The sequence below is a fragment of the Manacus candei genome, unplaced genomic scaffold, assembly GCF_025592945.1.
Source record: "Manacus candei isolate 608988 ecotype Guabito, Panama unplaced genomic scaffold, ASM2559294v1 h1tg000008l, whole genome shotgun sequence".
Lineage (NCBI taxonomy): Eukaryota > Metazoa > Chordata > Aves > Passeriformes > Pipridae > Manacus > Manacus candei.
Genome location: NW_026138056.1, coordinates 22789191 through 22813080, shown reverse-complemented (window position 1 = coordinate 22813080; position 23890 = coordinate 22789191). Strand labels below are relative to the sequence as shown.

At 39.7% G+C, this 23890-nt stretch overlaps 1 protein-coding gene across 4 annotated transcripts in view; it reads left to right on the top strand.

Moving 5' to 3' along the window:
- The window catches only part of LOC127462446 (cytochrome P450 7B1), a 129632-nt gene that overhangs the window by 75812 nt on the left and 29930 nt on the right, over positions 1 to 23890 (top strand). Inside the window, exon 1 of one of the 4 annotated variants that reach the window (XM_051771092.1) lies at positions 3921 to 4213. The exons of the other annotated variants lie outside the window; for them this stretch is intronic. Within the exon in view, the coding sequence (XP_051627052.1) occupies positions 4149 to 4213 (65 nt within the window). The 5' untranslated portion in view covers positions 3921 to 4148. Of the gene's footprint in view, positions 1 to 3920; positions 4214 to 23890 lie in introns of those variants that run through there. 4 annotated transcript variants of the gene reach the window in all.

The following is a 23890-nucleotide window of genomic DNA, read 5'->3' as shown; positions in this document are numbered from 1 at the left end:
TGTGCTTTTTGGTAGAATATTTGCCAGTTCTGAGCAGGGCTCTTATTGTTTGCACCCTCAGGACATGCATGCAATAGACCAAGCCACTTTGCCTTCAAATCAGGGTTTCCTTTTCTGTAAGAAGCCTCACAGAAACTGTATTATTGCATAAAATATGCTTTACAGACTACATGTGTGACTCTAAAATTATTTTTTTTCCTATTCTTCAAATTAATAGTGTCAAAGGCATTATGGCAAGCCCAGAATTTCTTTGATGACAAAGAAAAAATCAGAAGCTTTCTCTTTTTCTCTTTTTTTTTAATTTTTTTTCTCTTTTTTTCTCCTTTTTCCCTCTTTCTTTCTCTCCTTTCCTTCCTTCCTTCCTTCCTTCTTTCCTTCCTTCCTTCCTTCCTGTTTGCTGCTGAAGCTTTATTAGAAAACAGAATAACCTCTAGGATATAATAATTTATCCAGTCAAGATAACTGGAGCTATTTCCTTAAGCCTGTAATCACCCTGAGTTTGTGTGTTGTGAGATTTATACTGCAGTTCCTTATTACCAAAGAAATAGTTAGAAAGGATTTATGTAGTGTGTCTGGAACTTCTGTATGTTCCCAACTTCTGCACTCTGGTACCTCCTTGGTCCTTATTTGTAGAGGGCACTATTTTGAAGTGGAGACTGAACATTCAATTAAATGCAAATTTTATTCAGGCATTAAAGCAGAATCACATTCATTCATTAAACTCAAATGATGCTTTTATTTAGAAAAATATATCAGCACATGGTAGCACCACATGCTGCTTATAAATAACTATGGTGATCTGGTTGTGCAAAAGTATATAATTTCATTATTAAAGGATTTAAACTCCTTACAAGGTGCATGGTGTCCATGAATGTTTCACTTAATTTGATTACATCCATAGAAAAAGCATTTCACTTACATGGGAGGCAGTGGGTCTCCTGTCTTACGGCGCCGTTCTAATGCATTATGATCCCAGTCTCACACTTGTAGGTTCCAACTTGGCTGGACATGTTTAATATTTCGAGGGCATAAATGCAGATTTGAGCAATTCGGTTTGTTTCTGAATCTAGCCTACCAAGCTTCCACGTTTTCAAACCACTTCCTTTTCTTAGTTCTTAGTTACCAGAGTGTTACAAAGAAAGGGGTTTGATCTCATGTAGATAGCATAGCATTAATTACCCTGACACTAATTAAACTGCATCAAACAAATACCACCGTGTTCCTCAGGGGGACAACAGAAGGCAGTTTAAAATAATTACTGGAGCTTCATGCATGTGTGAAGTTTTCATTACTCTTAGGACACAAGCAAAAGAGATTTGATATCATTAAAATCCCCCCCCCCCTTTAGTGTTTGCAAAAAATGACTAAAATTTCCTTGGAGCATATTGATGTCTAAATAGTAGTGATTTCAGTTCTTGAGAATAGTAACTTTTCTTTAAGAATTGTAAGCCTGTGAAGCAGGAACAGGTGTTCCAGTCCACATTCTGGTATGATTATGTATTAGCTTATGTTTGTCAGACCATTTCATTAACCACCCACTGCTATCACATATACATATACTTTGTTCTTTCTGAACCATGAAATGAAATGCATATATCTTCACTAATGCTTGCTATCAATGTAAATGAGAAAAGGAGGCTTATTACCAGTCACTGCTGCTGTGAAGCACACACCTCTGTACAGTTACAGGTAATAAACATCTTTTTGTAAGTAGGAAGCAAGATATATTGAGTTCTGTGTACAGTAAGAAGCAGACGTGCCTTCGACCGCACTCCAGTATTAATAAATTGCAATTCCCAGACGTGTACACATTCAACAGGATATCCTAAAGCACCTTTCTGAATCAGAAGGTGCTATTCCCTTTCATGCTCTTTTATATCTTGCAAATGTTTTGAAGCTAGCAAAACTTTGCTGGTCAGCCATTAATGGGCAGCTTCTACAAGGAAAATGTGAGCATGTTTGCACCACTGAGCAAGTGCCAGTTTCTGCACCAGCTGTTGCCCCTGTCAGAGCCAGCATCAGCTTTATAGGCCCTTTGAAAAAGTCGGTGGAAGAGTGATGTCCCTGCCCAGGGTGGGGGGTTGGACCAGAAAGCCTTTGAAAGTTCCCTTGCAACCCAACCCATTCCATACAGTTCCTCATGCCACAGACTGGCAAGCAAAGATGACACCAGAGACAGTAAATGCGGACAATGTGGAGTTCCAACCTTCTGCAAATGCTGTACATTGCTAATGCCTACTTGATTATACAGGAAGCACCACTTGCCCTTTTCCAAGTTCATGAGTGTGTGTACTTCGTATTTCCCAATGCTCTAAAAGCCACTGAACCCATTGTACAGGGTCATTTATCCTCTTTATTTCTAAAGTCAACACAGTGTTAGTAAACGTCTTTAAATTTAGTACTGATGGCAAGGGCCTATGGTGAAAGGTATGTGAGACAGAAAGCATTTCTAGATCTGCACTAGTTGTAGTGTTCTGACTGTGTGATTCTTTCTCAAAATTTGATTATGTATAATTTGAATGTATATTGTCATTTATCATAACCTGCTTACTTTCTGGAACCTTTGAGGAACTATTTAAAAGATTTTATCTGTAATGGAAGGTCCGATTATGCTGGGGATGCTTCTTTTTTTAAATTAAAGTATTGTCTTGATATTACTAAATCTACTGCCTGCAATATAACATTGAATTAGGGTTGTGCAATTGACAGACTAAGTAGAGATGATCAAAACTGATTGGAGAGGAAATACAAAATTAATCCAGTTGTAGGATTCTGTGAACCCAACAAACACGCACAACAGAATACTTTTATTTCTTTGGAGCCAGATGGTTTGTCCTATTTTAAGCTGATAGATTCTTCATGCATTTCTTTTGGATGTCATTGGTTTTAACTGCCAGACAGTATCTACTGTTAGAAGTTTCCTTATTCCTGGATTATTTAAAGAGTATTTTTGGCACATTCAAATGATCATACTGTATACCAAGTTAATTTTTCCTTACACTTAGCTCATACGTGAAAAAAGTGTTTATATAATGAAAAAAACCCTCTAAAATGAACAGTTCTTTTTTTCCTTCTTTTGACATGATGTTGACAGAAGTCGCTTTGATGTAGTTTAGAGTCATGAATTTTCTATCTGTTCTGTTTTTCCTGGGGCTCCATCTATTCAGACATCCTGATCTGTCATTTTGCAACACTTTGTGAAGTGCTTGACAGATAGCGGTTTTGACAAGTGCTGGACATCAGCAGCAATTCAGAATAAGCAGTGTATATTTCTCCAGGTAAAGTGACAAAACGTCTAAAAGCGTAAGAAGAACTGTACAGTCTTCAATCACATTTAATGTTACAAAGCAAGACTTTTTCTGCTTTCTCCATTTATTCTAGTAGCGTGCAGTGGCTCAGAGTTGGGTATCTGCTGGAATTTTGGATTGATAACTTTTCCTTTTCTTTTTGTATTTCCTAATATATGACTAATTTCTCCGATCTGATTAAAAAATGAAAGGGCTTGCTGAGACATATCCAGAAAAATGCAGCACAATTAAAGTTTCATGTAATATTAATTTCCAGGGTCTTCTAGTATTTGACATAAACAATATGTATGTGACCAGTTATCTCCGCTTTCATTATTGTGGTTTGTTGGTGTGTTTGGGGTTTTTTTGTAATGTCATTTTAAGTCTACAAATATAGCATGTATGAAGAACATAATTTAGGAAAATCACCATTATTCCTTAATTATTCTATTTCCTATTCCCTTCCCTAATCCTTTCTTGATGGTGGTCTGGGCTGTATTACCCATAGGTAATCATAGATTTCATATTTATATTATGTAGTATATTGAAAATGTAAAACATTTCATATAATTATTCTGCATCTGTATTCACTCAAGAAACAGCTGTTGAAAGTTGAGGGGGATGCAAAATGGCACAGCCTGAAGATGTTCTTGTTCATTCAGCTAACTCCTTTTTGATGTGATACCTACTGGCAGGGTTGTGTGGTGAATTCAACTTCTTTGACAGCCATCAGCCCCACTGACCAGCAGTTTCAGTTTTTGTAGTTAGGGGAAAGATGAGAAAAAATATTTCCATAATTTAGATTTTTTTTTTCAGCTGCTGGATCGAAAGCCCCTGCCAACAGCTATCTAAATCAACACCATGCCAACATGTTCTGTAGTCCGAAGGTCACTCAAACATCTGGCCCCACAGTCTTGTTCTTTAAGGTTTGTCACTGGGCAGCATCTGTTTATAGATTCTTTCTCAACCTCTCTTTGATCACTTTGACAGCAAAAAGAAGCTTCTATCACCCTTGATGTGTTAAGATAAAAATATCAGGAAGATCAGACCATTGTAAAATTTGGTTCAATTTCATATAATACTGTATCTGAGCTTTTAATTTCTTAAGTTTAGTTGGGTTTTTTTTTCTCGACTGAGTTAGAGAGTATTATATATTACTCTTCACTGTTGAGATTTAAAAAAAATATTGTCAGAGCTGATATGTTCAGTGGGAATGTGAAAATGACTACACTAAGCAGGTCTTGCCCAGCTAAGCTTGGTCAGCATTAAAAAAAAAAAAAAAAAGTTTGGAAAGTGAGCAGAGCCGGCATATTTAGCTCTGATCTATTTTGAGTAACGTGTTATCTAACTCCCTCTACCATGTCTGTCCTCTGTACTCCGACAAAGAGTTACCTTTTCATAAAGGTTTATTTATCTCTTGTGTCTGTAGATATTTCTCTTATAAATAATCATGGGGAAAATGGAAATATCACTGCTTCCCTTTTCTTTTACTAACTTTGAGTTAACTTTTACATCTACCATTGCCAAACAATGTGGAACTTCTTGCTTTATAAATAATAAATAAGCATTCTTTATCCTGATCTTTTTATTTAAAAAAAAAATGTGGTAGTGTTTGACAATATTAGAATGATCATATTCATAAACATTACTGAAGTCTAGTTTGTACCATAATGGAAAAGATCTTAGGTGACTTATGGAATCTTATGGGGTCTTATGGTCCTATCCTCAGCAAAGATACTTTGTTTGATATGTAACTCAGGGACAGACTGTCCCTGAGTCATATTACAGACAACTGTAATATGCATAAAACTACATGTATGTGGAATTAATTTTTGTTTATGCACCTCCAGAGTTTGTGGCAAACAATGCAGACAGCCCTAGGGTCCTTTATTACTCCAGGGAATTGTTACAGCATGGTATCAGTTATTCAGACCTATTCATCTTCATCAGAGAGAGGTCTCTACATGAGAGTCTTATTAAATGTGCACATAAAGGCCTTAGTCCTGTACATCTACCATGGGTAGTCACCTCGGTTCTGTAATGGTGGTTTTATGGATATATATATCTCCATCTGTTAAAGAGAAATGAACCACAATCTCATTTCACCTTGACTATTGACAGCCAACAGGTAGCTAAAATTTTTTATCATAATCAGTCAAGTGTGAGAAAATAATCATATGTAGAAATCAGGAGCAGACACATCTTAGTTGGGTGCTGTCTAGTTTCGTGAAATTATACAGGAATGCATATTTCAAGTGGCCCAAGTGAGGGGGCTACATTCCCACTGTTCTCTCAGGTGCAGCCATCCTGGGCATTGGGTGCATGTAGCACTCTCCTGTCAATTGCCGGTAGCGTAACAGGAAAGGGGCACCTGAGCAGTGAGGGTCAAGTACTGCTGGCAGATTGGAGCTTTAGTGGAAAACTCTGTTTTCCCCAAGAATACAGGAAAGTCATGAAGAGTCTTAGCGGAGAAGCTAAGTTTGAATCCAACACAGGGAAGAGAAGAAAGCCAAAAGGCAGGTACTGGCTCCTTCCCCACCAGAACACGCCACCTCAGAGGTGCTCAGAATGAAGAAGGTAGAACTTAATCCGTACCAAACGATGTCCAGCATCTTTGAGGAGCAAGATGACATGGCCAGTTGATGAGATTTCTAGTTGTATGAAAGAAGGGAAAGGTTGTTCTTCAGAGATATTTTTGGCAAGAAGTGACAACATTTTGTTATAATCTAATATGCAAAGAAGGCCAACTCTACGACTGTAGATCTGAAATATACAGAGGGTAGGCGCTTCCATAGTAACTGTGAAAGAGATGTAGGCTTTGAATTTAAATTCCAGCTAGCACATTTAATAGCGTATGTTTAGGATAGATTATTTCAGAGTAATTCTGCATAGGATCTTCCTTTCTATTAGAGCAATCTTGTGACATGGGTCAGTTGCACAATCCTACATCTTCTGACTTCTCCTATCTCTTACTTCATGTCATGATGCTTTCTTTGCAGTTTGTTTTTCTGCGTAATCTTTCAAATCCTATGAGGAGAGGCTGAGGGAACTGGAGTTGTTTAGCCTGGAGAACAGGAGGCTCAGGTGAGACCTCATCACTCTCTACAGCTCCCTGAAAGGAGGTTGTAGCCAGGTGGGCGTTGATCTCTTTTCCCAGACAACTATCAGTAGGACAAGAAGGCATGGTCTTAGATTCGGTCAGGGGAGGTTTAAGTTGGATATTAGGAAGAAATTTTTTACAGAGAGAGTAATCAGACATTGGAATGGGCTGCCCAGGGAGGTGGTGGATTCACCATCCCTGGAGGTTTTCAAGATGAGACTGGATGTGGCACTTAGTGCCATGGTGTAGTAACCACAATGTTGTTGGATCAAGGGTGGGACTTGATGATCTCAGAGGTCTTTTCCAACCTGGTTGATTCTATGATTCTGTGACTTTATGAAAGCATGTGCCTTTTCATGTGCCTTACTGCTTTTAACTGTACGTTGCTCAATCCCCAGCATCCTTCCTCCTTTAGCTCTCCTTTCCTTTGTAGCAATATTTTACCTATTCTCCTTGTCTGCTCTAATAAAATTTCATTGTTGTAGAGCTGAATTAGTGAAAACAAGTCTTAGACACTTCCATTCACTTACAGACAGTATTTGGCTCAGGAAATATGTTACCTGAAGGAGATGACATAAGAAAGCAAAGACTATTCAGTGGGAATTTTGCCTCACAATCTTTTTGTAGAGCAGCTGCAGATGGTATCACCTGCAAGAATCAGATGGTTAGTCCCATGCTAACATCAGGCACTTTCTGAGAAAAATAATGCAGATTTGCACAGGAGAAACCCTGCTGTACCCTCTGAGGTGAATTGTGGAGAGTTGTTATTGGAGGTGGTACAGTTTTGAGCAGCAGGAAGGCTACATGTTAGTGGTAGTTGGACTGAAAGATGATATTAGCTAGAAGTAAGAGTCTTTACATAACCCACAATTGCTTAGTTTTAATATGAACAAGTAAATAGTTGTACAGAAGCTCTCCAGGAATACAAGAACCTGAAAGAAAGGGAAGAATCAGGTAAATCCTATTTCTTATGTAAGGCTTAATATGGTTAAAACTTCAGGCAAAACTTGAACAGATAAAGTAAAAAGCTAGATAGGAATGAGTTTATATGAATAATAGCACTGTGAGCAGTGCAGTGAGCGTACACATGAAAGCAGTACAATTTTCAGCACTACAGCTGCAAGATGAGAGCTGTTTCACTAGTTTCTAAAAAGTTTATATTGGCTTGTGCTTTTTTATGTAGATTTTCTTTCACAGGTAAACCTTTAGGATGTATTAATACAGAACGAGCAAGCTTTTGGTCTAGAAGTACACATGAATGAAGACTGTGTATTCTCTTGTGTCTGCTTCTGGCTTTTTTCCTCCACTCTCCAAGTCAGAAACATTTTTTATTAACATTTTGTGTTTGTCATTTTAGGTTTAAAGGTAAGAATGGTCAATATGAGACCAAAAAATCCCCTAGCTGGATTTCCTGTTGACTCTAAGGCCAGAAGCAGATGTGTGCCAGGGAGTCCGTGGCAGGAGAAATATGCACAGAAACATGCCTTTTGCATCTTGCAGTTTCTGTGAATCAGAGAGTGAGAGGTTTTCTGGCCTATGAGCAGTATTTTTATAATTTTAGACTTTCCACCAGTGGATTTCACTGGGTGGTTATCATTTCGAACTTCTAGTTTCTACAGTAGTTTCCACAGACACCCTGCCAGGCTCTAGTTAAAGGACAGTCCTTTAAAAACTATGAGGTCTGGACCAACTTGGTTAAGACACTGCTGCCTTGTCCCCAGAGTTCGGCATTTTTATTGCTCTTGTTTTCTGTTTTCCTAGGTCTTTGTGTGACTTTGAAATCTATTATTTTCTTCTTCAGCTTGATGTTCCCCTTTGTTTTGTTCTTGATCCTGTTCTCCCACTTCTCTTACCTTCTTCCCTCTCCAGGAACTTATCTCAGACAGCTCAGCCCAGCTGGCTGGTTGGGAACGTGTCTGCTGTGCTCTCACACGACAGAGGTGGGATCTACTAGGTGAGCACAGGGTGTTGCATAGAGCCATCACAACCAATAAGCTTGTCTCTGGTGGACTGAGAATGTTCTGGCACTTAGAAAACAGTCATTTTAGTGGGATTATCAGCTCCATTTTTGAGTCAAGAAGTGCTTCTAATTAAGAATTGTGGGTCTTTAATGTGTCAGTTATGTCTTCAAAATGAGTTGCTGGCATTGTTCTGTGTTGTCTGGGAGCACAACTGGTTTAAAGCCCCTAGGAAGACATGCCTGACTCACTGGCTGCAAGGCAGATTTGAACTGATGGCTGATGTTTGTTTTCTGTGATGAAGCTTCCCATAGATGATATTAAAGGCTGAAGAGCCTTTCCAAGGCAGACTGGAATATTTTATGTAAAAAAAATGGACTGAGTGCAGTACAAAAAAGCATATTACAGAGGCTATAAGTATTTTGCTACATTTCTTGCACAAACAATGAGACTCATAACTGTTTATGCCACCTGTAATTAAAAATGAGATAACCCCAGCAATTTGAGAAAGTCTTATATGATTAATATCCATTTCCTAGTTGCTTGCTGCAGTGAAAGATAATTAATTGTAAAGACATTTTTAGAAGCAGCGCAATAATCTTCTCTAACCAAAAGCAAATGTTTAAAAAGTAAGAAAATTGATAATGCAATTAATTACGTGGATATTACAGTAATCTAACCTCCTTGGTAGAAAGTTGGTGCCTAGGGACAGTATTATCCACACGTTAAACTGAAATGAACAATAATAACATTCTCTTTGTCATTGCAGTCTAGGAAATGGCAGATGTAACATAGCTGCAGCCCTACAGACTTGCCTAGGTTGAGATTTCAGAGCAGTTCTTGAAAATGCAAATCTATTCACAGACGGTCTTTCTCTAGATATTCCAAAAGGATGTTTCAGATACAGATTTTAAGACTTACCCTAAATGTATTCATAGGTTCTGCATAGAAAATTTATCAATGCTCCCGAATTCCACAGGTGGATTTGTAGCTACATGATGGGTTAATGATTGTGTCCACCTGCTTTTGAGTTTTAACCTGTGTTTTAAATACACTAGTTCCACAAGTAAGCATTCATTGAACATGGATTTTAGTTAATTGTAAACATTATATTTCAAACTTAGGCATATTATTTCCAAAACAAATCTTAATGACAGAAATAGTAAACATAAACATTTATTTTAAAATAAATAAACTATATTGTTAATAGTAGATATGGAAAATAATACACAGTTACTGCAAACTGGTGTGCTGAACATTTTCTTGAAGGACTGTAAACTCTTAACCAATTGGGTATATGGTTATAATTTACCTACAATATTTTCCTAATATTACAGATGGCAGTAGAAGCTCAAGATTAAATTACTTATCTGGTTTTCAATTAGACTTCAACAGGTTGCTTATAATATAACAAGAAAACGAGCATTTAAAGTCATATGAGTTGTAGCCGTAAAATGATAATGCACAAGTAGGTAAAATAAAGCACTAATAGTAAGGAAAATGGCAAGAATTGAATTAGCTCTGTATAGGTGTGTGTAATAATGTGTTATTTGTACTATGAATGTATGCTTTGTTGTTTATTCATTATAAAGGAGAGAGGTCAATATGAACTTTATAAGTGAAAATGAAGAAACAATGTATCTATTGCAAGTAGTAGAAGAAACTTGAAGTGAAATGAAATCATGAAAGATAGAGGGATAAAAGGAAGTTTTTGTGTTTGATGTGTTGGTGTTGATTTATTTGTACGTATATATACCGAGACATGTATTTCTCTAATCTCAGGAAGTCTGTAAGCAAACCATGAAGTGTCTGCTGTGTGATTCTCTTTTCTATGGGTAATCGATATGCTGTTCAGAGGAGGAGTATGATGTGCCAGGCAGTGCCCTGTTGTTGGGATGCAGAGCAGCAGAGGCTCAGAAGCTGAAGACAACATAAAGAAGTGAAGATTTATGAAATAATTGCTCTGTAAGAATTTTGCTGTATGAGTTTTGAGCTTGATATGTAATTTCAGCTGTATTCCAGCTGACTTCATCTTGGGGCATGCACAGTATGTCTTGGGCTCTGCCTCTACCTAGGAGATATCTGCAATTGCAGGAGCTCCTGTGGGTTTCAGCAGGTATTGGTCAAGGAAACTTGTGATTCTTCTTGTTGAAATGGGACCCAAACTAACAAAAAGGGGTAATTTTTTAGCCTTATTTGGAAACCATCCCAAATTCATGGATTCGGTAAATGACATAAAGCTTGTTCTTAGTTTCTTTTTCTAGTCTGTGTATGGCCTGGCCTTAGGCTTGAATCAAGATGACTTGAGCTAGCAGAACTGTAGCAAGACATGGCTGTGTTAGCAGAGTGCATGTTTCAGACAGTGCTGTCCATCAGTTTGATCAGGAGGTTGTCACCTGCAAGCAGGCATTCAGAGGTAGCTGCATTTAATTTCATTTTCCTTACAAAAATATTTAGCACGAACTCTTCCTGCTACACGAGCATCAAATCACATGAAAATAAAACTAAAACAAACAAAAAACCAAAACAAAACCCACAAACAAATGCCAAACAAAAAAAAACAACAACGAAAATCCGTCTTTGAACCTGTAGATCTGTAGTCTGTAAATAGCTGCACACTTAATTCTGCAGTGTGGTTTGAATTAAGCATTTGCTTGTGATCTGCAGGGTTTGGAGCCCTGTACTGCATAGTGCTTAATTTTGTTGGTGGCGTGTTAAGACCATGATATTCTAATGTGCGTGTCCTGAATTATATAATACTACTGAGCACCCTTTCTAATTTTCTTAATGCTGTGAGTCATTCAGCTTCTGGGCATTAGTTAAGTTGTTACATAGATGATTTCCCTCATAATTGTAGAGAGTTTTGCTGCCTTGTTTTTCTCTTTTTCTTTGGCAAACAGGATTGTTTCAGTAGTGGTAACAGAGTTGCCCGTTGCTATTGTGAGTTTAGCCAGCTGTGAAGCTGCACTTATGTTTGTTATTACCCTGCACTTCGTTATGAAATGCAGCCTATTAATTATTTCACTGAAATGTAGTCACTGGGCCCAATCCTGGGGGACATTCCACTTTGTCCTGCTGCCTTGCATTTCCACTCATTTTAATGGCAGTTCAGGCAGTTTCTTTACGTTGATGTGTAATTTCCCTTGGCTGTCACTGTTCCTTCTAGATACTTCAGTCAATATTTTCCTCTGTTGATTAAATTCATATTTCTGCTCAGGAGCTGTTATTGTAACTTCTGATCCCTTATTTCCTCCTCAGTGCTATAGTAGAACATTGAGGCATACAGGGATGGAGGTCAGGAGTACAACACTTCTGATTCATTGTGGAGCAGCTTTCCAGAATAATACTCATTTTTAAGCATTAAAACATTTGACCTGTAACTCTCCTTGGTTGCTGCATTTGACTTAATAACTCTATTTTGATTTTTTTTTTCCTTTGGCTCTGGTTGGTATTGCAATGGACTTGTTGGGAAGTTAATAGCTATCATGTCAATTTTTATTTTCTAAATGAAACAATGCCCCCTGGTGCTCTAGGATTCGAGAGGTCTGATTTTACAGTCAAAATAAAAATAAAATCAAATAAGTTCTTTTCAGACAGATACTTATTATCCCTAAATCTTCCAGCTACCACTCAAATGCTGTCACTGTCACTCACAGGGGATGGGGAAGAACTCTTGTCAGCACCGAGCAACAAAGAGAAATCACAAGGAGAGTAACAGGGAGTAAAAGCAAATTACAAAAGAAACATGCGTCCATTAGGCAGAGTAAAAGCAAATTACAGAAGAGAAAAATAAAGTGAGAGGGTTAAGACAAGAAAAAATCTAATGATAGAACAGTCAGAGAAAAGTCAAATTAAAACTGTCTGCTTAATGGAATGTAAAATCTAGATAGTGATAGAGAAGAAGCAATAATATTAAAAAATGGAAGTACTTTTTTATAAAGGGATTGTATTTAATAAAGGTATTATAGAAGAAAAGGACAAAAAGGGTGTGAAAAATATGCAATGGCAAGTCTAAAAAGGAAGATAATATAGAAGGTATATATAAGTGCATGAATGCTACAGGAATTAGTAGAATAAATGTAGTTTGATATTTTCTGTGCATTAGAAAATAGATTATTGATGCAGAAATTTAATCCAAAGTCTCATCCGAGTTAAAATGTAAGCAAAGCTGATAAGCAATGAAAGGAAATAGTTGATCTCTCTTCAGTTTAGCCTGTTACCAGCATTTGATTCCTTAAGAATTAAGATGCTAAATTACAAAATGATTCTTGATGGGCATGGCATGCATGGGAACCACAAGAATGTTGCTTGTCCTGGTTGCAGACAGCAAACTCCAGCACAGCATGCCTTCTCACAGCCTCGCAGCTGACGGGAGCCTCAGCTTTGGAAGAGCAATCAATAGAGCAGAGACTGCCATAAATCACCATCTCAGATGGAGCACAGGGCTGTGAACACTACCAGAGCTATCTATAAAGCCAAAACAGACACACACACACAAAAAAAGAAGGCAGAAGAAAGGAAAAGGAAACCACCACTTGCTGCAGCTGCAAGATGTGTAAACAACCCGTGCTTTCAGGTTTTTTTCAGTCAAAGACAGAGATAAAATAGCACAGCTCAGAAGCAGGGATGACTGAAATGGCTTTAAGGTAGCTTTATGTTCCCACAGTCCTGGAGTAGCAATGAGTCAGTCAAGTCCCTCACTGTAAGTTAGAATAGCCTGAAGGCTGCTCTAAATCATTCTGGCTGCCAGTGACCCTGCAACAGCAGAGAAGGGTTGTTGGGGCATAGTAAAGTCTTGGCTGCACTTCTCTTCCTTTGGCCATGTCCTCTAGCCTGTCCAGAAGAACCGTTGGGAGTGGGGGGATGAGGGGGAATTGGGGGAGAAAAAGAGAAAGGAAAGCACAGAAATAGCTGTGATGCCTGTTCTGCTGGAAGACCCCTGCTTCTACTGTAGCTGGCAGACATCCAGTGGCTGGCTGTGGTCAGAACTGATCCCAGGCAAGAAAAATTCTGTGACTGGACCATAGCCAGGTGCAGTGGTAGGATTTGGTTTTGTTAATCTGATTTTCAAAGGCATTTTTTGAGAGTTCTTCAGATTATGTAGAGTCCCTTTTCTCTGGGAATCTCATCTGATCATGACTGGTTTGTAGCTCCTACAGACTGGTGGGTGTTCGTATTCTGTGAGCGCTGAGGTCATTTTGTTGTGTACCAGTGTTAATGAGGTATTATCCCTACCAGTATCATTTGGCCTAGCAATACCAATATCTTAATGAATACTGCTGTGTAGATTTACACCATTAGTCTAGCTATTTATTTTAATTTGGTTTTTATTTACCTACTCTTATAAACTAAAAACATAGCCCAGTTTGGGAGAAAAACATGAGACTGGGATTTGATTTTTTTTTTCTTTTAAGAGGAAAATTCTAAATACTATTAACAACTAATATTAGCAACCAGTTATCCTAACTCCAAACGTTTGCATTTTGAATTTGGATGCTTTGATGCTGTTGTCGGTCACCTCCCAGGTGGTGATGGAAGCTGCAGTTGAGAGTGTAATTTGTTTCCAAGCTCTTCTGTAATGTCCCAATCTTGCTACTTCAGCGTGAACAAAATTTTTGTGGCTTAGAAGGAGATCATGATGCTTTTCAAGCCAAAGGGCATACATTCTGAAACCTTCCCTTTCTCTCACTAAACAGTGAACAGACCAACCTTACTAGTGGGTAGTCAGAATTGGAATGTTAATAAACTGATTAGTAACAATAGGTTATTGAGTAGGCTGTTAGAGGAGATCCTGCAGCAGAGGTAAAATATTATCCCTTTTAATAATTCCTTAAAAGCATTCACAAATTTTCATTTTCAGTAAACTGGGTATTTCATGTTGTGAAAGGAGAGCGATGTTTTGAGGTACTGAGCAAGACCATTGGTCTTGGAAGTAGTAGACATCTCCTATCTTGCACAAGTTATGCAGAGACATGTGCTTAACCTGCACATATACAATGGAAAGGTTATAGTTTGTACTTCCAGATTTATTTTAATGAAAGTGTGAGGAGGTACCTTCCCCACTGACCAAACCTCTGTGAAGGCAGAAGTAGAAGGTCATGGACATTCCATTCACTGCCTGTAGTTATCTGAGACAAAAGGATATGATCCCTTGACAAGCAAACAGTAGAGGAGTGGTAGTTTGTAACCACGGGTGCCGTGTGCATGTGAGTGAGCACAGATGCTATAATTAAATTTAATGCCGTTGACACTGTAGCTTATAATGTCTTAGGTTTTCTGATAATTTAGAACAGAAATTTTTAAAGGAAAAAAGAAATATGTGTGTGTTAGTTGGATTTATGTCAACACTGTTTGACACAGTCAGCAGCTGAAGACTAGATCTTCAGGGTGTAAATTCATTTAGCGCAGTTGATGCCAGGAGAGCTGTGTCAGACTGCAGTACTTTAAGCTCTGTCCTGAGGACACCCAGTACCATCAACAGCAACCTCATACACAGAATCAGTAGAGTTCCTTGGAATGGATTCAGTTCTTTCCTGCCAGGAGCTCAGCACCAGCAGTGGTCCTGAAGATCTAGTGCTACCAGAAGAGACACATAACCTCTGTCTGTTGCCTTTAATCACAACCGGGAGAAAAACTGTTTTGTGTTATCTTCGAGTCTGAAAACTGCTAACATCCCAAAATATTGAAGATGATCTGATTCTGTGCGATTTCCCTGCTGCTGTCTTCTCCCTGGCCTTTTTAGGTAGGACAGAGTGCAGCAATTTGTGCTGGTGTTTGGGAGATTGTTCCAGAGTCTTACCTGTGACAATCCAAACACAAAGACTTTCCTGCAATGGTGAGCATTTCATCCCATCCACAGTATTATCTTAAATATACCTGTCAGTTCACCAGGTCAAGCAGTCATTGAAGCTAGTTCTGGTTCACAAAAGAGAGCAGAATTTTTGGTACTTGGAGGAAGTGGTGCAAACTGGATATGCTCTGTACTTCCAATTCATGTGTAGGGCCACATTGGACAATACTTCCAGATATATTCCTTTGCATGGAAGAGCCCTCTGAGTAGGTATGTCTGATTTAGCAGTAGGATGGAGATGAAATCATGTCTGACATGCAAGTATTTTGGATTATTTAATAACTTAATTTTTCCTGGAGGATTGATGGCTTAGTCTGTCATTTATTTGTTTGAGATATTTTATGATCTGATGATTTCTTCTCACATATTTTAATCAGGCATATTATGTATCATTGTTGCTTTATGTTTTCTATTACTGGGGATTAATTTTTCACACAGTATCTTCATTTAATTATATAATACAATCACATGTGCATCTGCATGAATAGGAAGAACCTATTCTAATTTAGCCATTATATATTATGGTATCCTGGGTTTTCCAGTAAAAATTCCCAAGTTTTTTGTTTTAGCATAACAATAGTCATATTCATTGCTTCTTACATTATAACAAAAGCACTCAGATGTCAGTTCATAGATTGACATAATCAGCTTTGTCTCTTAATTAGAAAAGAGAATAAAGCTGCTTAGGGGTGTCAATAAAATGACAGATGTATCATTAACAGAAGGCTACATTGGATCAGAATGGTGCAAATACTTGGAATTGAAATGTTAAAAATTTTTACTGATAACCTTTCATTTCTCATTTCCATTTTCTTTTTTTTTCATAATTGAAAAATAGCAAAGGTACATGATACTGCATGTATATGGAACAATTATTGGTGATGGAGAACTCAAGTTTATAACCAAAGTAGAGCTATAGCTAGGAAAACTTGTTACGCAGGATTCCTGCCTACCCTCAAAACAAAACTCAGCCTGGCTAATGCACCCTTTGGCCATGCCTTTGATGCACTCCTCATCACCCCTATGATGTCACCAATTGTTTGTGAACAATGGAACAGCATGTAGATTTTATTATGAATTTCAGGACACACCCCATTTCTGACTTCTTGGTGCAGCACACTGTTTGAAACTTTTTGCAATCAGTATGAATATTCAGTTTAGTATTGACTTCAGTGAGTCTATACTTTGCAAATTTTTCCAGCAGTTTATGATGCTGTTGATATCCACCCTTTGGTATAAAGGAAGTATTTACATTGTACTTTTAAGACACAATGACTTTCAGTCGGAACTAATAGGAATTGCAGAATCTGATAAAATCACAAATATTCAAACACTGGGGCAATGGGAAGTACATGCTTTGGGATTCAGGCATACAGATGGAAGTAAGATTGCGTGCTGCATCTATGATCTGTCAGAGGGGTCTTATCCCAGCAGGGTCTGGCACCCAGGGCATCCGCAAAACCCAGCATCTCATATGAACTTTACTGACAACCTGAGCTAGAGGATTTTCAGACTTCCTACAGATCCAACTGTCTTCTGGCAAGCAGTATTAACGTCCTTCCTAGGAGGAAATCTGGGCTGTTTTGTCTATTCAGCATCAGTCATATGACACAACTTGGGGTGCAAATGGGCTAGCTGCTAGGTCAAATAGCAAGACATTTGAGAGTCCACCCTTGGGTATACTCTAAAATACCCATACCCACAGCCTCCTGTACTAGATGAGTGGCTGTACAGCCAGTCTTGGAGGCATTTCTGCAAGGAGAATGATGAATGGGTGAGTCACCTGTCTGTAGTCTCAAGTTTGCATCCATTTCTACACAGTAATACCAACACGCTCATTATCTCTCCACCAAAAATGTTTTAAACTTCAAGATTTCATGAAGTTTTGACACTTCCATAAATTTTGTGTCCCATGTAGAGACAGCTGCCTCATCTGCTGTTTGGGATTCAGCATTTAATTATGTGAGGCTCCAAAACAGTTGTAATGATGCCCAGTTGAAATAACTGGTTGGAAAATATTGAACATTTTTTTAAATAAAATATCTAATTTTCAAATTCAAGCCTTTTACTTGATGGAAAATTGAAATTGCTGTTACTTCTACCAAGGAGTTTAGATCTATCCTGTATCATTGAATCAAAATAGGAAATTACTCAGTCACCAAGGCAAGTGGCTTTGGTGCTGGTATGATTGACAACAGTCCTCCAGTGTGGTTCACAGGGGGGTTTCCCAAACTGGAGGAACCTTGGGAGAGCTGAGAGAGCTGCCAGGAGCCTGTGAGTTGTGCCACAGCAGCTGATAGGACCTAGACAGGGCCAGGAGAAAAGATATCCAGCTCTCCACGCCTTTAAAAGAAGTCCTGAGGGAGCACCACTGCCCAGGGTACGGTGCAGCAGTTTGTGTGAAAGGGTGTGCAGGAAGGGCAGCAGGAAGGGCACTGAAGCCCTGGCAGCTTGGTGAGGGAGCAGTGGTGTCCACCCAGCAGAAAGCCATAGCCTCTCCAAGCTCTGCACTCACCATGACTGCCCATCTGCCCAGATAGAGCTCCATGGGGAACATGCTGCCACCCAGGTGTAGGGCTGCAAGGTGGGCCCTGCTTTGCCACCCGTACCAGACAGCAGCAGCACTGAGCTCCCCTATGCCCAGGAACTCCTCTGCTTAATGACAGAGCTCCGGGAGTGGATGAGCAGGTTGAAGAGTATCAGGGAGTGCAAGAGACAGACTGGAGTCTCACCCTGCCTTCCCTGAGACAGGCTTGATAGGTAGACAGTACAAGAGATACAGAGGATTCTCTGTCCTCTCTCCACCTGTTTGAACACAGCGACTTAAGGAATAGGGAGCAATGTAGACAAATTCCTGAGCAATGCAGCAGGCACATTGCCTTTATGACTGCCCCACTGCCCAAGGTGCCCTGGCATAATAGGTGTGAGGCTCTGTAAGTAGAACTGAACAATAGTGAGCACAATGGCTCATGTAGCATGGAGGTGTTGTCAAGGTTAAGTCAGCCTACTCCCTCTGTCAAAAACACTTCCATAAAGGAAGAAGACAGGTCACTGTCACAGGAAACTCTCTTCTGAAGGGAACAGAAGGCCCAGCATGCGGACTGGACACACTTCTCAGAGAATACCTCTGCAGCTTCCTGGGGCCCAGGTTAAAGATGTGAAAAGAAACCTTCCTACCATGGTATGGCCTTTAGATTATCATCCATTATTGATTTTTCAGGTGGCAGTGATGAAGTCCCAACAGGAGGTCTGAGGGCAGTCAAGAGAGACCTCAGGATCTTCAGACCCCTGGTTAAGGGGTCAGGTACAGAAGTACCCAAGTTGAGTGTTCTCAGTTTGCAGGAAACAATGGAGTAAGAAACAGGAGGAGACAGCAGATCAATACCTGGTTCCGAGCCTGGTGTCACCCTTTTTTTTGATCATGGGTTGGTTGAACAGAGAGCTTTGTCTGGAACTAAGGAGAAAAAGGAGGGTTTATCACCTTTGAAAGAAAGGGCGGGCAACTCAGGAGGACTGCAAGGATGTTGTGAGATTATGCAGGGAGAAAACTGGAAAGACCAAAGTCCAGCTAGAATTTAATCTGTCTACTGCCATAAAAGACAATAAAAAATGTTTCTAGAAATACATTAGCAACAAAAGGAGGGCTAAGGAGAATCTCCATCCTTTCTTGGATGCAGGGGGAAACATAATGACAAAGAGGAAAAGGCTGAGGTACTTAATGCCTTCCTCACATCAGTCTCTAATAGCAAGACCAGTTGTTCTGGGGGTACCTGGGCACCTGAGCTAGAAGACAGGGATGGGGAGCAGAATGAAGCCCCAGTAATCCATGGGGAAATGGTCAGTGACCTGCTGCACCACTTAGACCCACATAAGCCTCAGGGCACTGAGAAAGCTAGCAAAAGGGCTTACCGAGCCATATCCCATCATTTACCAGCAGTCCTGGTTAACTGGGGAGCATCCAGTTGACTGGAGGGTAGCAAATGTGATGCCCATCTACAAAAAGGGCTGGAAGGAGAAACCAGGGAAATACAGGACTGTCAGTCTGACCTCAGTGCCAGGGAAGGCCATGGAGCAGATCATTTTGAGTGTCATCATGGGGCACATCCAGAACAACCAGAGAATCAGGCCCAGCCAACATGGGTTTAAAAAAGGTCAGTCGTGCTTGACCAACCTGATCTTCTTCTATGACAAGAGCTCCTGCTTAGTGGATGAGGGAAAGGCTGTGGATGTTGTCTACCTGGGCTTCAGTAGAGCCTTTGACACCATTTTCCACAGCATTTTCGTGGAGAAATTCGCTGCTCGTGGCTTGGATAGGTGCATTGCTGCTGGGTAAAAAACTGTCTGGATGGCCGGGCCCAGAGAGTGGTGTTGAATGGAGTTCAATCCAGTTTTTGGCCAATCACAAGTGGTGTTCCCCAGGGCTCAGTATTGGGGCCAGTCCTGTTTAATGTCTTTATAAATTATCGGGACAAGGGGATTGAGGGCATCCTTAGCCAGTTTGCAGATGACACCAAATTGGGCAGTGTTGTTTGTTGCAGGGTAGAAGGCTCTGCAGGGGGATCTGGACAGGCCAATTGTGTGAGATTCAATAAGGCCAGTTGCCGGGTCCTGCCCTTGGTTCACAACAACCCCATGTAGCACTACAGGCTGGGGGCAGAGTGTCTGGAAAGTTGCTCAGTGGAAAAGGACTTGCGGATGCTGGTCAACAGTCAGCGAACATGAGCCAGCAGTGTGCTCAGGTGGCCAAGAAGGCCAATGGCATCCTGGCCTGTATCAAAAATAGTGTGGCCAGCAGGACTAGGGAAGGGATCGTCCCTTTGTAGTCGGCACTGGTGAGGCCACACCTCGAATCTAGTGTTCAGTTTTGGGCTCTTGTGTTTAGTTTATAAGAAAGACATTGAGGTGCTGGATCGTGTATGGAGAAGGGCAACAAAGCTGGTGAAGGGCCTGGAGCACAAGTCTTATGAGGAAGGTCTGAGGGAGGTGGTGTTGTTTAGCCTGAAGAAAAAAAGGCTCAGGGGAGACCCTATTGCTCTCTACAACTACCTAAAAGGAGGTTGTAGCCAGATGGAGGTTGGTCTCTTCTCCCAAGTAACAAGAGGTAGGACAAGAGGAAATGGCCTCAATTTGCACCAAGGGAGGTTTAGATTAAATATAAGGAAAAAATTCTTCACCAAAAGGGTTGTCAAGCATTGGAACAGACTGCTCAGGGAAGTGGTTGAGGCCCTGGAGGTATTTAAAGATGTGTTGAAGTGACACTTAGGTACATGGTTTAGTGGTGGACGTGTCTGGGCTAGGGCAATGGTTGGACTTGGTGATTTTAAAGGTCTTTTCCAACCTAAATGACTGTTATTTTATGATATTATGCAGTTGGATGGTATCTGGTTTTGAAAAAAAAAAGGATAAAATATTTTTGTAAATCTAGGACAAGCAAGTCTTGGATTCTTCAGAAAGATGATCCTTTTATAACCTAAATATTATTTTGTGCAGGAAACAACTTAGGGAAAAAATGAAACAAGTATTCATTTGCAATTGTAATGTCTCTGATTATAGTCCTCAAGTTGACATTTACTCACTTTAATTAAAAAAATTGAGAATTTTATTTATATTTTTTATTCCATCTTTCACAGCAGAGGGATTTAGAACATTTTCAGACCTACAGTTACTGTTCCATCTTATGATCTTCAATTAGTAATATTTTACTCTCTGTGACTGCAGAATGAAAATGTATTCTTGATTTACCTAAAACTGGAAGTAGTTAGTTTACTTAGAACCAACAAGGGTTACATTTGAGAGAACTCACGCAATACAAGACCAGAAGCTTCATTTAGGTTTAACTCTTGTGCCCTTGAATACAGTAGAGTTTACATAAATATTTAAGAAGGGTGGCCACGGACCAATTAAAGGAATATATTTTCCAAGCATCAAGCCATTGTTTTCAGGCAGTGCACTAAAGCTCTTAAATTAATACATATTAAATCTGTTATGGGCTTAGCAGAGTTTTAGGCTCAGGAGAGGGAAAAGCAGATGAGAGCACTCCAGAGGGAGGTCGAGCAGAGATTGCCTGTGAGACACAAGAACCACTGTGCAGCTCACAGGATGTCTGCATGAGCTGAGGGTGGCTGCAGGCTGCTCTGCAAATCTGCCCAAGGAGGAGTGGGCACCACCATCGCTCTTGTTAAGTCCTTTCTCTCTTCATTATGATATTTGCTAAATAAAATTGGGGAGCAGCTGTTTTGTGGAAAATATATTTTAGGGGACTTTTTATTACTTCTTTAATAATACAAATGTTTTAAGATACTTCAGTTTCCCTCGTAATGAGAGATTTAGTTTAAGGCTTGTTCTGTCCAGAAATGTTTAGTAAAAGACTGTGCTTTAGTAAAAGACTCACTTCAGACTAGAGAGTCTGTGGGGTTGCTCTTACATAGTGTGGAGCATGAATTATAGAACATTATACTGCTCATATGCACAGTAATGTGAAAAGTATCACTATCCAGACCTAGGAATATAAATTTGCAAGTAATCAAGTTTATTGCTCCCTAATTGTTGCAGCTTGTTTAGGCAGGGACAGGACTTACCCTATATGAACTATGAGAAAGTATGACTTGAAAAAGACAGAGCCAGAGCAGAGCTCAGAGTGATAGGAGGAGCGAAAGGTACAAGTGAAATGGAAAACCTAGCAGAAAAGTTTTGGAAGAGGAGGAAAGAATGCAGAAGCACATCTAGGAGGTGGCGTGGGGGGAAAGGAGAGACTCGTTGCAGCTAGTGAACAGCAAAAGACGAGTGCAGACTGCAGCGTGCTTTCTACTGAAATAGATCACCTGCAGTTTCTGTTGAGAGAAGTAAAATCAGTTCAGATGGAGAAACTGCGATGGTAATCTAGGCTGGTGGCAGAACAAGATGAAGCAGGAGCAAATGAATGTTTCTGGAGAATCTGGTTACAAGACTGTTTTTCTTAACATGTGCAATAGACTTGTAGCACTGAAGGGAAAAGATGGAAAACAAGTATCTGGGAAACAATTATAAATAATAATTCAAAAGGGAAGAAGACTAACTAATACTGTGCTCATCTTTCAGGTTTTAAAGCTTTTGAAACGTTCACCTAAGTACAGTGTTCAGCTGCTGTTTTCCTGTGATATATGCCTTACTGACAGAATTAGTTACCTTCTCTCATTATATCAACTTTGCGTTTTATCTGCAAATAAGTGAACTAAATAAGGTACCTGGGGTATTTTTGTGTTTATTCAACTACTGAGACCATACTTTGGAATTTTTGAATAGATTTTTGAGCAAAATGTGTCCTGACTGTTGATTCTGTAATACCATTTGTGAAATGTCTGACATCTGAAACTCATGGGGGAGAGGAGAGAAATTGCTTGCAGATCACCATGTGCTTCCACTTGGGGAATGCATGGCCATAACTGTGGGAGTCATGAAATCATTAATTGAAAACTTCTTAGATGTATCGCATCCTTTTTTTAAAGATTAAAGGTAAAGTTTTTCTTCCTCTGAAGTTATGCACATGGAGATTTTAAGACAGAGTAGATGACCCCATTTCTGTAGTTAATTACTTCGATAAATCAGGAGTGGGCTGCTGGTATTTGAAAATTCTGTGCATGGTAGACAGAGCAAGGGAGAGAACAGTTTTCTGTAGTGTTCTGTTGTTGGTCTATAACTTAATATAATGCACTCAGGTCAAAAGGGTATGACTGATACTCAGGATGCCACCGTGGCTATAACATCAGAAGTTTGCTACAATAAAACTAAATATTGCAATAAAATTAAATGTTTGTGTTATCCCTACAAAAAAAAAATTGCAGCACCACTCAGTTTTTCCTATGATGAAATTACTCTTTGTTTGCATACATGCATATGTGTGTGCATATAGAAATAAGTATGCTTATATACACATAATCTGTGTTGATAAATACATGTGTACACACACACACATGCATTCTGAATGAGTTGTGCTTGCCTCTTGAAAATGGCTAATACTCCCTGAAAGGGGAAATGGAGAGAGGGAGTGATTTTATCAATACTAGTAGATCTCACAACTGAAGATCAATTGTGCAATGAGCAATGTACACATACGCTGTAGAAAGGCTGTTCCAGTCTCTTCCTAAGACAGGAGACAACAGATGTGTGTGGGCAGACAGGAGAGCACAGTGGGGAAACTGGACAAGACTCACCAAGTCTTACTCATCCTCTGTGCTAGTGCAGTATGCAGTGGTTTGCAATGGTTACAGCGGTGGTTGGGATTCAAGAAGGGATTTGACTAAGGATGAACTGGAAGGGAAAGCGGGTGGACAATATCTGGACTAAGAATATATTGCAGGACATGAGAGCAGAGGCTCCCCAGATCTGAACAGGAGCTTGGTTTGAGAAGAAAGTTAACATTGGGTGAGCAAAGGGGCTGAATGGTGGTGGCAGGTCCATGGAGGCACCTCAAGAGGGATGGGAAGCCAGGGTGAAAGTATGCAGAAGGAACTAGAGGAAGGAGAAAAGCATTTGCATATGAGTGGGCCAGGAAAACTGACATAAAAAACCAAATGTGAGAAGAGACATGACAGAATTAGGGGAAATCTAGGGGAGTTATCATCTTGGCCACCTAAGTGAGCACTTCTGGTCTATCTGTGTCATTAATAAAAACTAATACTCCCAAAAAGCTTTGCACTCCTTTTCTCTCTAGCGATTA